Source organism: Daldinia loculata (assembly GCF_022478755.1).
Source record: "Daldinia loculata strain CBS 113971 unplaced genomic scaffold F4817scaffold_3, whole genome shotgun sequence".
Taxonomy (NCBI): Eukaryota; Fungi; Ascomycota; class Sordariomycetes; order Xylariales; family Hypoxylaceae; genus Daldinia; species Daldinia loculata.
In genome coordinates, this window is record NW_026054857.1 from 15,493 (window position 1) to 28,176 (window position 12,684).

Sequence of the window (12,684 nt, forward strand, 5' to 3'; positions counted from 1 at the left end):
ACCTACATAAGGTACATCCATACTTACATATGTACCCTACATACCTACATCATCTGAACTGCATACATCAGTGTACTCTAGGTTGCCTCAACCTAAATACAGGATAACATAGGTAAACTACCTTTTAACCTTTCCCTTATTGCTGCAGCGTACTTTTTTATTTTTGGTATTGGTATTCGAACTTCTTTCATCTATTTGCACATTTGCACACTTTCACACTTTCACACTTTTCTGCATTAGACCTTCTTCCCTGCTGCGACACTTGAAAGACTCCTGAACCTAGTCGGACTTATTGTTATCTTCACCGTTGCGACAAAACCCCACCTTGCCATCATTCGCTTTCGCTTTGGAACTTGTCGCATAATCAACAACCCCCCTTCACCTTCGACCTCGCGAGATTCGAGATTTGACACACGACAAACGCCAACTTTCCTGCCTCCCCGAAAAACATCATACTTAATAGAATAGTTGCTACCGCAAGGTTACTAAATCGAAGATGGGAAAATCGTGAGTTCACCTGAAATATCTCGCATTATATCTCTGTCACGTACGGCTGCGCGATGATGATGCGAGAATTCCTCTCTCTTTCATGTAGGGGACGACGGAGATAACTTCATCGCCATTGTCTCCCATTGAAATACCGGCCAATACGACTAATGCAAACTATCTAGTCAATCGAAACTCTCTCAAGAGCAACTAGCCGAACTCCAGAAATCCACGCATTTCGACAAGAAGGAACTGCAACAATGGTACAAGGGTTAGTTACCGCCATGTCGTTGTGTTGTGTTGCTGCAATTTACTGGCCGGATCTGTACTTATCGCGTCATAGGTTTCTTAAAAGACTGCCCATCCGGTATGCTCACGAAAGAAGAATTCCAGAAGATCTACCGACAATTCTTTCCATTTGGTGATCCATCTTCATTCGCAGATTATGTATTCAACGTCTTCGATTCGGACAAGTCCGGCTCGATCGATTTCAAGGAATTCATCTGCGCTCTGAGCGTCACAAGCCGAGGAAAGATGGAGGACAAACTTGATTGGGCTTTCCAATTATACGACATCGACGGTGACGGCAAGATTAGCTATGATGAGATGCTCAAGATCGTGGAAGCGATCTACAAAATGGTATATATACACCATTTCAGAGCCAATAATAGTCAACGCGTGCTAATTGTGGTTCGAATTAGGTCGGTTCGATGGTGAAGCTTCCCGAGGACGAAGATACCCCCGAAAAGCGTGTCAAGAAGATCTTCCGCATGATGGATAAGGACGAAAACGGCAGTCTAGATATGGAGGAGTTTAAAGAAGGCAGTAAACGCGACGAGACAATTGTCTCGGCACTCTCTCTATACGACGGGCTGGTATAATTCTTATTGCGTAAGAGTGTGGTTAGACAGCAATGAGGCTTTCCAGAGCGGACGACTTCGGGAATACGGGAAGAGGACCTAGCAGAGAACAAGAGCTCAAACCAGAAAGAAAACAAAAGACGACAAAGTCGTAATGAAAGTCCCGTTTGGAAGGTTGCTGCCAGTGTATCAAATTTTCCTTTCTCTGTCTCCTACACGGGCATCTATATTCCAAGAGAAGGATAAACGCGGTTGTATGTTGTTGACCAGATCCCGGGGGGTTTTTTTTTCTGGCGCTCTGGTTAAGGATAGTCTAATGTGATGATCAAGCACCGGCCAAGCACCTCGTCCTCCGGAACTAGGTCCGCAGGCCTAAATAGACTGGGTCCCTCGGCTACCGCAGCCGCAGCAGCAGCCGCAATTGCTCCCGGGCTTTCTAGAACGAGGCGCAGCAGGCAAGGCAAGTGAGTAGCCTTCTTTTAGATAGGCAATCTCTACTTTGTACGAGATTAGACTTAACGCCGCATACGTTATTACAGATCTGGGGTTTCTCTCATAATATACCTATATATACGTGTAACGTGACGTCAGTTTCCGTGTTCGAGCTTTTATGTTTGTTAAGATCTAGTTGGTTTGTTCTAGATTATTGATCTGATAGTGATGTTTAACTTGATGTTACCCTATAACTATACCTACATATCTGGAAGAAGCCGTTAAAAGTCTTAATTTAAAGATGCCAATACATAAACTGCTTCGCCCTCTTATCACCCCGCCCTCTGACCAAGGTGGCTGAGGCCGGGGAAATCTCTCAATTTTATCTATCTATCTGTATATGAGGCGGAGTCATACATACATATATAATAGATGGATGGGATAGGTACTTTCTTATCGAACAGCCTTAAGGCTATGGTCCAGGCTGAGTTACTAAAATGACGTACTGATGCGATCCCGGTATACACAGCGCCATGCACGTTGGAAGATCTGCCCACCTCGTAGTGTAAAATAATACATCAGGAAACCAAATAGTACTCTGATCTGCAAGAGGGACCTAACCTAGTGTATAGTATACATGTGTGCTCAGCTATTTTCTTCAACTTACCCGTTTCTATTGTATACCTAGGTACTAGACTTGATGTGGAGCACATAATGATAATAGCTAAGGAAGGGTTGAGCTTCGCAATTTCTAAGGTCTTGTTCACAGATGATTACAGGTATATAAGAAGGTAACATAGTATATAATTAGTATACCCACCTAGTTTCATAGATTGGTTAATAATATCGTATTCTATTAGTCACCTGCGTATAAATGAAAGACTTATACACTATGCTAAATAGTACCTAGTATATAACAGACTATTTCTATACTACAAAAACAAGCCATTAAATAACTAGACAGAACATAGTGTTATTACTGTAACTTATAATCATAATCGTCGCAGTTATCACCCCCCATATTAGGCGTAACCTATCCGTTATTATGAACGATGATTAGTTGACCAACAATTAAACATCCACACAATATACCTAGCTCAGCGGTCTTCCTAGAGCCCAGTGTTTCTAATCTAGTAGTTATGCCCAAATACTCTTCACCTTTAAAGTAGTCTTACTAGGAATATACACTGCAAGACACGCCCATAGCATAACCAGACTTATATATTACCTGTTAGGTGTACCTCCCTTCCGCCCGAGCCGGCTTTCAGGGTACAAGCATATGCATCCCTCGTACCATTACTCTTCTGCAAATGTACACGCGAGTACAAAAACATAAAATAAAAACGCTCAACTCAAACAGAATAAAAACCATTACAGCATCCATCGTGAAATGAAAGTCCGCAGCGTCGTCTCGATCGTCAACTCTAATTGCAATCTCTCCCTCGCGACGCCCTGTGCTATGATGTTCTAACGACATAAGCCTACCTAATCCATATAGCTTTTTATCTTTGGCTAAGACTACCACCACCACCACCAACCTAGCCAAGACACCCAAAAAGGCTCGAGGTTGTCTCCCGACACCTAGCTCGAGGAGGCGTACGCCTCGTGCACCTCCTTTTCGTACTTGGCGAGAATACCTTTACGGTTGAGTTTCTGGGCTGCGGTTACGAGACCCTGTATAGGATAGTTAGCTCGCGGAACTAGTTTATAAACGGTTCAGTGACTTACGTTATGCGGCGTCCATTCCTCGTCTGACAACGCAACTCCCTCAATGATCTCGATACCGGACAGGCCACCAGATCGTCCGGCATTTTGAAGCTCTCTTAGTACGATACCATTTAGCTTCTTATCGTGCACAAGCTCTTCCAGACTGGACCCATGTATCCCGTTTTCGGCGGCTAGCTTCTTCAACGCTGCTTCTGCCGGCACGATGATCGCAATAGGCTTAGCCTTAGATTGATCCGCGTACACGCAGATATTGGCCACGACCTGCGCTGAGCGGTAAATAGACTCTAACTTTTCCAACGCAATGTATTCGCCGTTCAAGGTCTTGACTAAGTTCTTCTTGCGGTCGATAATCTTCAGGTGACCATTGGAATCCCATTCACCAATGTCTCCTGTCTTGAACCAACCGCCAGGAGCCATATTCTCCTTAGTCTCCTTCTCATTCTGGTAATACTCTTCTGCTACACTGGCGCCTCGGATCCAAATCTCGCCTTGAGGGTTTGGTTTATTCGTCGCGTAGTAACCTGCATCCGGGTAGTCAACTAGCTTAACTTCAATGCATGAGGGCATTGCGCCGATCGTCTCGGATGTCCACTCAAGAGGGTTCATGAGGGAACCCATAGCATTGGTTTCCGTAAGGCCGTAACCGATGATCATCGGTGCGATGGCCATAGAGATGAATCGTTGAGTGTCCTTTGCGATAGGACCACCGCCATTGAGGCAGAGCTTTAGTCGACCGCCGGTCGCCTCCTTGATCTTCTTGAAAACAATAGAGTCAAGCAGGCTAGTTCCGGGCAGACCGGTGGCCAAAAGTCTAGCCTTCAATGCTAGTGCGCCCCAGAACATATTCTGGACGACCGGACCACCTTCGTGGACTTTGAAGGTTATTCCCTTCTTGACAGACTCCCATACTGCCGGCACACCCACAAGGACGGAGGGTTTGAACTCGCGAATATCGCCAAAACAGTTACGAACCGAGGCATCTGACAATGTCTTTGGGTTTCCGTAACCCATAGTGCATCCCCAGTATATAGAGGCATTTTCGAAAACAAGCTCGAGAATATGGGCCAATGGAAGATAAGTTAACAGACCATCACCGGGACCAATGAAGGGCTGGACTACAACACTGACGCCGGCAACTGTTGACCGGGTTAGCTTGGTATAATCTCATTCTCGAATAACGATGCTTACCGGCAGCAACGAGGTTCCTGTGCTTAAGGGGGACCCCCTTAGGGGTGCCCGTGGATCCCGAAGTGTACATGATACAGCAGAGATCTTCGGGAGTGGGAGGGACTGGGTCAAACGGCTCATCTCTACCAAGCTTTTCCAACTCCTTAAAGCTCACGACCTTAATGTGGGGGTAGGCGCTCTTTAGGTTGTTCATGTATTCCTGTCTGACTTGGTGCTGGTTGTTCCAAATGACGTAACGGACTTCGGTGGCATCCTTGAGGACGTTGCCAAGCGTAGGTATTAGATGAGGGTCCAAGAAGATGGCCTTGGCACCTGTCGCAACCATCGAGTGTTTCAATCCTTCCTCGCCGAGCGTATCGTAGGCGGTTACAATTGGCATCGATTGGGAGGAGGCGGCATGCGAAGTAGCCAGCCAGTTGGCGCTCGTGGCAGCGAAGATATGAACTCTGTCCCCTTTTTTCATACCAAGTTTCCTCAGACCAGAACCAAGATTTAAGACCAACTTCTCGAAGTCATTGTATGTGAGGTATTCGTAGGGACCGAGTTCGAAAAATGTCCAAGCCTTGTTCACCTCTTGCTCCTGACCATCCACTATCTTCTTGACCTTCTTGCTTTCCTGGTGGGTGCGCACGAGGCGCCGAGAGCCCATGGCTTTTGCATTGCCGAACTTGGCAACGCTCACTCGTAGGAGCTCATAGACGGTAGTGATGTCATCGGAAGGTTTGGTGATAAGTCCATCCTTTGTCAACGGATGTCTACGGGGTTTCGTCTCGCCCACAACGGCTTCGGCTCCCGGCGATTCAATGGAATACGGTGGTTTTGCGGTGGCTTTGGGTTGAAGGACCACATGCCTTAGCTTTGCTTCTCGCCACTCGTCCGTGCTCGCCATAGTTGCGGGTTGGAATACAGGAGGTTCGGTGTGGGAGACTTAGGAAATCCGGACGATGATGTAAACGAAGGGCCACGAATGCTTAGGTTGGTGTAGGCCACAGAAGGCGGAAGATGGAAGATGATGAACTGTCTAGGTTAATAAGTTATGAGAATGGGGTTAGGCCGGCTAGAAAGGTAATAATCTCTCTTATTCATTCATTAATCTATCCAAGCGACCTTAGTTAGGTACCTAAAGGTTTATTGAGTTGTTATGAAGAAGAGATGAAGAATATTGTCTTGGACGTTTCTTGATTCTTGTAAGTCGAAGGTGCAGGCGGGTTTTTTTCTGGGGCTTCCCCAATGCATCCAAGATCCTTAGCTGCTTCCTGGCTGCTAAGCTCTTACCTTCCAGGCTTGCCCCATGACGACACTAGTATCACTCCGTTCCAATAAAACCATACCCCTTGCCAATTTGAGCCTTTGAGGGTGCCGAGACTTAATCCCCTAGACCCTGGGTGAGTTTAGCGTCTGTTGTTATACCCATAGTTACGGCACTAATTGCTCTGTGGGTACCTACATACCTAGGTACCTACACTACATTCTTATGTATGTACCTCTTAGGTATGTGTGCATCTAAATCTTCAATAGGTAAACCCGAATTTTCTACTTGGTAGTTGTCTCTAAGCCTCTCCTTCTTATAATCCCCAACGGTATTGGGACGCCAAGAGGACAAGCCGTTTTATTCGTTTCATCGATTTATTCTGTTGAGCCAATCTATTCGAATACACATCTCCTGACAGCTTATCTCAAATAGCGTTGCAATTGCAAATTCTACCACCGGCATACGTACATACGAATGAATGCTACACTTCGTACATCCCAGGGGAATTTAGCCAAGACATTGCAAATCCCACCTACTATCCAGCTATATACCATATACATATACATACCTAAGGTAATAAGCCGCATTTTTTCTTCTAGGAAGGTTTTAGACGATCTATAAGATCCCTAAACCGTCTTGTACACGTAATTCCTGTGAGCAACTCTCATGATATTCAGTATGTATGTACGAATCACAATGCAGCGTTCCTGACATGTGTGGCTGTAGACTTGCGCGTCAAGAGGCGTTGCAGCTAAATCAATCAATAATGGCGTTCCCGTCCCTGCTTGATCAGCTCGGTCCAGAGATATCAGACCCGGAAGAAGGCAAGATTGAGACCGAGTCTCCGTTCCTCTTACATACCCTCTTACATACCGACCTTCCGTTCCATCTCCACTAACACACGACCCTCATCAGAAACCTTCTTACTATACTCCCAGGATATCCCGTCCCAGAACTTAGGCTTCGTGGATCCTCAGGCGACCACGTTGGACCTCAGCGTTGCTGGCAAGGACTACGTAATTCATCAATCACCAACCATCTTAAACCGTCCAGGAAGTACCACGGGCGCTGTTGTGTGGAAAATCACTCCGCTCATAGCCGATTGGTTAGCCGCTTCCGATAATCCCCTCTGGGCCTCTGGCATATTATCATCCTGTTCCGATGTGCTGGAATTGGGTTGTGGAATCTCTGGCCTAGTGGGATTGGTTCTTGCGCCATTGGTCGCAAAGTATACCCTCACAGACCAGTCCTACGTCGCGAGACTAGTAGAGAAGAACATCAATGAAAATAGTCCCCTGAGAAACCCAAAGCAGACTAAGACTACTTCTACTTCTCAAAAGCGAAAAGGCAAGCCGTCGGCTGTCTATCCCAAGGCTGAACTACGATTCGTCCCGCTAGACTGGGAGTTGGACGAGGTGACACCGTCCCTTACAGGAAGCGATAAGGTCAAGAGCTTTGACCTCGTCATTGCTTGCGATTGCATCTATAACGACACGCTGATCCAACCGCTGGTGCAAACCTGTGCTGACGTATGTAGATTGAGAGCATCGGACGAGAATGGCGCCGACAAGACCGCCGTCTGTCTAGTTGCGCAGCAACTTAGAGATCCGGAGATATTTGAGTCGTGGATAAAGGAGTTCAGCAGGTATTTCCGGACATGGCGCATTCCAGATAACGCTTTAACTGAGGGATTACGGTCGAACCCCGGCTTTGTAGTCCACCTGGGTATCTTGCGAGATGAGGCAGAGACACGCAATTGACCGTACTCCGCAGCGTAATCATCAGACCACAATTAATATGCCTTTATGCGTGAGCCCGTCTGAGTTATTGTGAGGCTGGAATTGTCTTCTCCGTTGTAGACTTAGCTATCATCTATGAGGTACATTAACGTACCTAACTTAGATAACTTATAAATCTCGGAGAATACCTGGTAAATTTAAGGGGGTAGTCAAATAACTACAAGCGATAAGCCTCCCGCGCTAGGTTCAACGATGTGATATTCTTCCTAGGGCATATTATACGACATATCAAATCCGTCGTAGCCCGTGTGTAACGAATTGCGAATTTCGGCCTATATACAATGTAGTTAAGCAAATGAATCTCACAGGATTTCGCGACAGCATAGTTAAATACATATCATATCATATCATATCATGTTACGTATGCCTACCATTATAGACGCATTTCTCGAAGTCTTAACCACCGTTCTCAATCCTATTCATCCCATCATATCATATATCCATAAGGCTCCCACTCCCCAGGACCCCTACGCAGATTACCCTCCACTGTTACCCGGCCCGGCAGTCTATCTCACTTTATCCCAGACGCCTTACCGCCACTAGCGCTTCTTCCCAACCCCCTACCCTAACCAACCTATCCTTACCTAATTATACGAGTCTGTCGTAGGTATCATCTAAATCACCTATATAGTGTTAATATCAATACCAATAGCCGAGCGGCGATTCCCACGGGATCGGCCCGCCTTGGTACCTAAGCCGGTAGAGCTGCCGGGGATATATGTATAAAAGATGATGTATTCGCGGATATGGACTGCCTACCTGCCTGGATTCTATACGTAGGTAAGTATTGCTCATTTCCCATATTGCCATAACACCAACATACAACTACCGTAGAGTCGATATTCACATCTGCCCATGCGAACGAATACACACATGTCCCCTTAGCCGAGAGAAGGAAACGACACAATACCGCAACAAGTTCAGTCCGACTCGCCAATAAATTTCGCTAGGTATTAATCTTTTCGACATTCACAAGCACGCACGACCGACAAGCCGGGCGCTGCAACGGCAACTGCTAACCTTACAACTTAACTGCCTTGGATATCTGAGAAACGAGATAAATACATAGCAACCATTAGAGCGACACACAACCCGGCCAACCTCGATATGAATCACCTCGTACACAACAGGATATGCTACCGGCATATCTACCTAGATAATCACCACCAAACGCCTAGTTATGAAAACGTCATGTCCCCATTTTCCTCTTCGCTATCATGCAACCCCGAAAACCCCCTATAGCGTGATTAGACTGCCCGATAACACTTCTTCTCCTATTGACTCTTCTCGCTGCTTGGAACCTTAAAACTCCGCCATCTGCTGTAGGTATTGGAAAGACGAATCTTGCAGGCCGTGAATTAAAGTCGAATCTCCAAAGGGCATGTCGGCCATGGGGAGTTGGGAGTCTCCGCTCGAGAAGTAACCAAGATCTCCTATCGTGCCGATACGGCGCGGTTCTTCCTTCTTGAGATTATCCCAGAAAAGCCGGTCGTGAGCTTCGGTGGCGAGGGCCGTGGTATCCAGTAGTTCTTCCGACGTAGTATAGACCTGGAGCGGCGGATGCTGTTGCTGTTGCTGCTGCTGCTGCTGCTGCTGCTGCTGCTGCTCCTGCTGCTGCTGAGGCGGGCATCGCCAAGCCTCGGCGTACGACTCAGGGTGAGGTGTTGGATAACCTGCTTCGTTGGCGAATGTACGCCCGACATCTGGGGCTGACACCACTGGAGTGTGATTGATTGCCGTAAAAGATCCAGGTGGAGCTAGTTTTGGTGTTTTGCTCTTGGTCGACGTATCTGGAGCTTCCATCCCTCGTGATGGCATGGGGCTGGGCGATGTTCGATGTGGACTCTCAATATTCTCACCCTCAATTTGGAGAAACCCAAAGTCTTTTAGCTTCCCGGTCAAAGGCTTATATTCTTCAACCCCTCCGCCAGTGCCACCTTCGCGAACCCGGGAGGGTCTTTCCTTATTTCCACGGTTCTTTGTCGCAAATTTATAGTAATCCCGCTTAATATTCCCGAAATAGTCGTCCATCTGCCGCAGAATCAACACATATGTAGATGCCATCTTGAGCCACATAGACATCTTACGAAGCGTTACGAATGCGAATGCCACCGACCCACGTCTAAATACTTCGGATGCGGATTCGGATTGCCGTGTAGTTTCGAAATCATATTCCAACATGTGTTTTTCCGTGTCCATCTGAGGGAAATGTTCGGCATACAACCCTACAAAAGAGGCGGTCCAGATCGCGAAGAGGACGATGGTTGATTGGGGCAACTTGTCCTTCCTTTGGCATATCTCAATTAAATCAATAATCCCCCGGGACGCCTTAAATACCTGTTCCGCACTAGACATCCAAAAGTCTTTTGGAGGTGGGCCGAATTTGTCCTCCTGAAAGATGGGTTTATCGAGAGGTCCTTCTGGTTCTTTGCACCGAACAGGTACGAAGGGTATATATTCTCGGTGTAGCATGATTAAGCAGACACACCTAAGCATGTGCAACAGCACATATACACTGGAAGCCTGGTGGTTTTCATGCTTGAAGTAGTTGGACCGTGAAAACGTAAAAGTGTCGGGAAGTTCCGCATCGAATTCTGCAAGCTTCTCGGAAAGCTGATAAAAAGTGCTCCCCTTAGTCCATGGTGGGTGCTCCTTTTCCTTGTCGTTGAGGCGTCCACCTGATGAGCTAAACTTCGAAATCTCTCCCCATATATCTACCAACTGAATAAACCGAGCGAGTACACTATCGTCCATGCCATGCCGACCTCTATCCTTGAGGAAGCCCGTGCGAGCTTCCATCGCTAGATCAAACTTATCCTCGGAGCATGGAAGTTGGATTTTTATATCCTCTGATTGTATGATAGACACTCGTTCCTTACCGCAAGAGAGCATGCGATCTAGAATAAAGCAGCTGAACATGGTCCGCCTCCTGACTTCTTTCTCTAATGCTTTCTGAGACAAAGATTTAGACTGGTCGTCAGGAGAGTCGGGAGAGTCGGGTGAGTCGCTAAACCCAAGCCCTAAATACTGTGCCATCCTAATGGCAAGACCAACGTACATCCAAGCGCCTAGTCCTCCCGTCCTCGGCAGAGTTTGACTCCACTCGTACAATCCCAACATGAGAAAAGCTGCCACCCTCTCGACGGAGGCAGTTTTCATCGCCGTTCGTATCGGACCCAAAGCCATGGTAAGAACGTCGGCATAATATTCAGACGCTGTAGCGGGATCAAGCGGCGTCTGAACCGGTCTAGTCCTAGCGTTGCCGGGTTGGTTACTGCAAATATGGGCGAGATATTTGACGAGGTCTGGGTGAAAGCGTGCGGTAAGAGTAAGGACGCCTAGTAGCACCAAGTTGAAGTTGAGATCCGGGTTACCGTCCGACTGTTGATTTTTGAACTTGCGCCCCAATTTCTCCTTCATTGTGGGTAAGTGTAGAAAGGGAAGTTCCGGGGCGAAATGTAGCTTGTAGAGATCTAATACTTGCTCCCACAGGTCTTCAGTTAAGAAAGGTGCTGAAAGTACCTCCTCAGCGTAAACACTTGCTTTTTGATTATCACCTTTCGATATCTCGTCTATCTTTTTGAGCTTCTTCCTATCAGATCCTCCGTCTCGTTCCTGCCTGGCAAGCGTAGGTGGCTCGGCTCTCTTTGGAGGTGCAGGTTCGGGCAATTTGAAGATACACTGTTTTCCCGTCTTGATGCAGCCGTCACAAGGATTTGTACCGCCAGTATTCTCACCTAGTTATTCAGATTAGTAGCTGGTCATGAGAGGTGTCGAGTAAGAACTATGCCCGCAACTTTATCCTTGGCAAATTGACGTACATTTTATTTTACTCTTCCGGCAACGTGTGCAGGCAATGCTAGATCGCATTGGGGGGCGCATCTTTGGGGGTTTCTTCCCCTCAATGCTGCCTGCTACCATTGCCTTAGCCTCGTCATCCCCCAGCCCCCGAGCGGCGACGTTTCCAAGAGCCTTTACCCGTGATGTATCGGTATTGGAAAGCTGTTGACTGGGTGGCACTGGTGGGATTTGGTGCTTGAGGGTAGTATCCGCGGAAGGGACCGCTTCGTCAAACTGCCTCTGCGGAGCAGCTTGATGCTGACCTATATTCGAATTCTCATCGGCGCCTAACCGATCGGGAGAGGAGAGTATCGACTGGATACGAATTGGAGTGGAAATGGTGACGGCTGGGTCCAAGGCAGACCCGGAAGACACAGATGGATTGCAAACGGCCTAGTAGACCTTTTCGAGACAACTCGCGGAGCGAACGACGCCGCGGGGTCGGACACGATACTTCAAAAGACAAGTTTGAGTGAAGACGATTGTGCTCGTATTCCTAAGATGATTGGTATTTGAGTAACGGGAAAACCATGTGTTGTGTTCCGGGACCCCTTTCTGGATCGTCCTTTAATCGAATTGAATGGTCAGATGCGATTCCTAGTAATGTGCTACAGCATCGAGCTGCGACTGTCCGCAAATGGGGCGCGACTCGTAAACAACAGCTAGTTGTAGGAGCGCGGTCGTAGCTGAGAGTTTCTAACGTTATCTAGTATAGAGCTTCGTCGTCTTTCGGCATAAGCACACTTAAAAATGTAAACACCTATACGGCAGCCGTATAGCTATGGACAAGGGGTAATCTAGCTATAATATCGGGGATACACATTGATAACATGAAATGGAAAGGGCCTAATAAGTGACCTGTAGTAGTACGAAGAATGGGAATATGAGGAATATGAATATGATGGACGAAAAATAAACCCCTAAGCGTGCAACACTTTGAGAGAGTATCAATCTGATATTGGCAGACGAAGATACATAGATGGGATGAGTTTACAGTGTCTACGTCGGAGTGGGCACTGGAGAAAGGGAAATAGCTCGTCCTTGTCGGGTAAAGCAAGCCTAGAAGGCTCCAAGGGTTAAAAGTTCCCCGGACACGGAC

General features: G+C 47.2%; 4 protein-coding genes across 4 annotated transcripts; 2 read left to right on the forward strand and 2 right to left on the reverse strand.

Annotated features, from left to right (window-relative positions):
* Window positions 1-496: 496 nt before the first annotated feature.
* Window positions 497-1,367, forward strand: F4817DRAFT_311612 (uncharacterized protein; the record flags this gene model as incomplete). The annotated part of the gene is made up of 4 exons (XM_049300014.1): window positions 497-507; window positions 672-757; window positions 830-1,125; window positions 1,188-1,367. 4 exons carry the CDS (start codon window positions 497-499, stop codon window positions 1,365-1,367), a joined length of 573 nt encoding a protein of 190 aa, XP_049163086.1.
* A 1,992-nt stretch (window positions 1,368-3,359) lies between these two features.
* On the reverse strand, window positions 3,360-5,583 carry F4817DRAFT_355924 (acetyl-CoA synthetase-like protein; the record flags this gene model as incomplete). The annotated part of the gene is made up of 3 exons (XM_049305719.1): window positions 3,360-3,452; window positions 3,507-4,642; window positions 4,695-5,583. 3 exons carry the CDS (start codon window positions 5,581-5,583, stop codon window positions 3,360-3,362), a joined length of 2,118 nt encoding a protein of 705 aa, XP_049163087.1.
* Window positions 5,584-6,247: 664 nt separating this feature from the next.
* F4817DRAFT_324263 (uncharacterized protein) lies at window positions 6,248-7,891 on the forward strand. Its single transcript, XM_049301621.1, has 3 exons — window positions 6,248-6,599; window positions 6,673-6,770; window positions 6,862-7,891. Exons 2-3 carry the CDS (start codon window positions 6,713-6,715, stop codon window positions 7,704-7,706), a joined length of 903 nt encoding a protein of 300 aa, XP_049163088.1. The 5' UTR covers window positions 6,248-6,599; window positions 6,673-6,712; the 3' UTR covers window positions 7,707-7,891.
* Window positions 7,892-9,047: 1,156 nt separating this feature from the next.
* Window positions 9,048-11,627, reverse strand: F4817DRAFT_355925 (fungal-specific transcription factor domain-containing protein; the record flags this gene model as incomplete). Its single annotated transcript, XM_049305720.1, has 5 exons — window positions 9,048-9,308; window positions 9,447-9,827; window positions 9,858-9,944; window positions 9,975-11,482; window positions 11,567-11,627. 5 exons carry the CDS (start codon window positions 11,625-11,627, stop codon window positions 9,048-9,050), a joined length of 2,298 nt encoding a protein of 765 aa, XP_049163089.1.
* Between the last annotated feature and the right edge of the window lie 1,057 nt (window positions 11,628-12,684).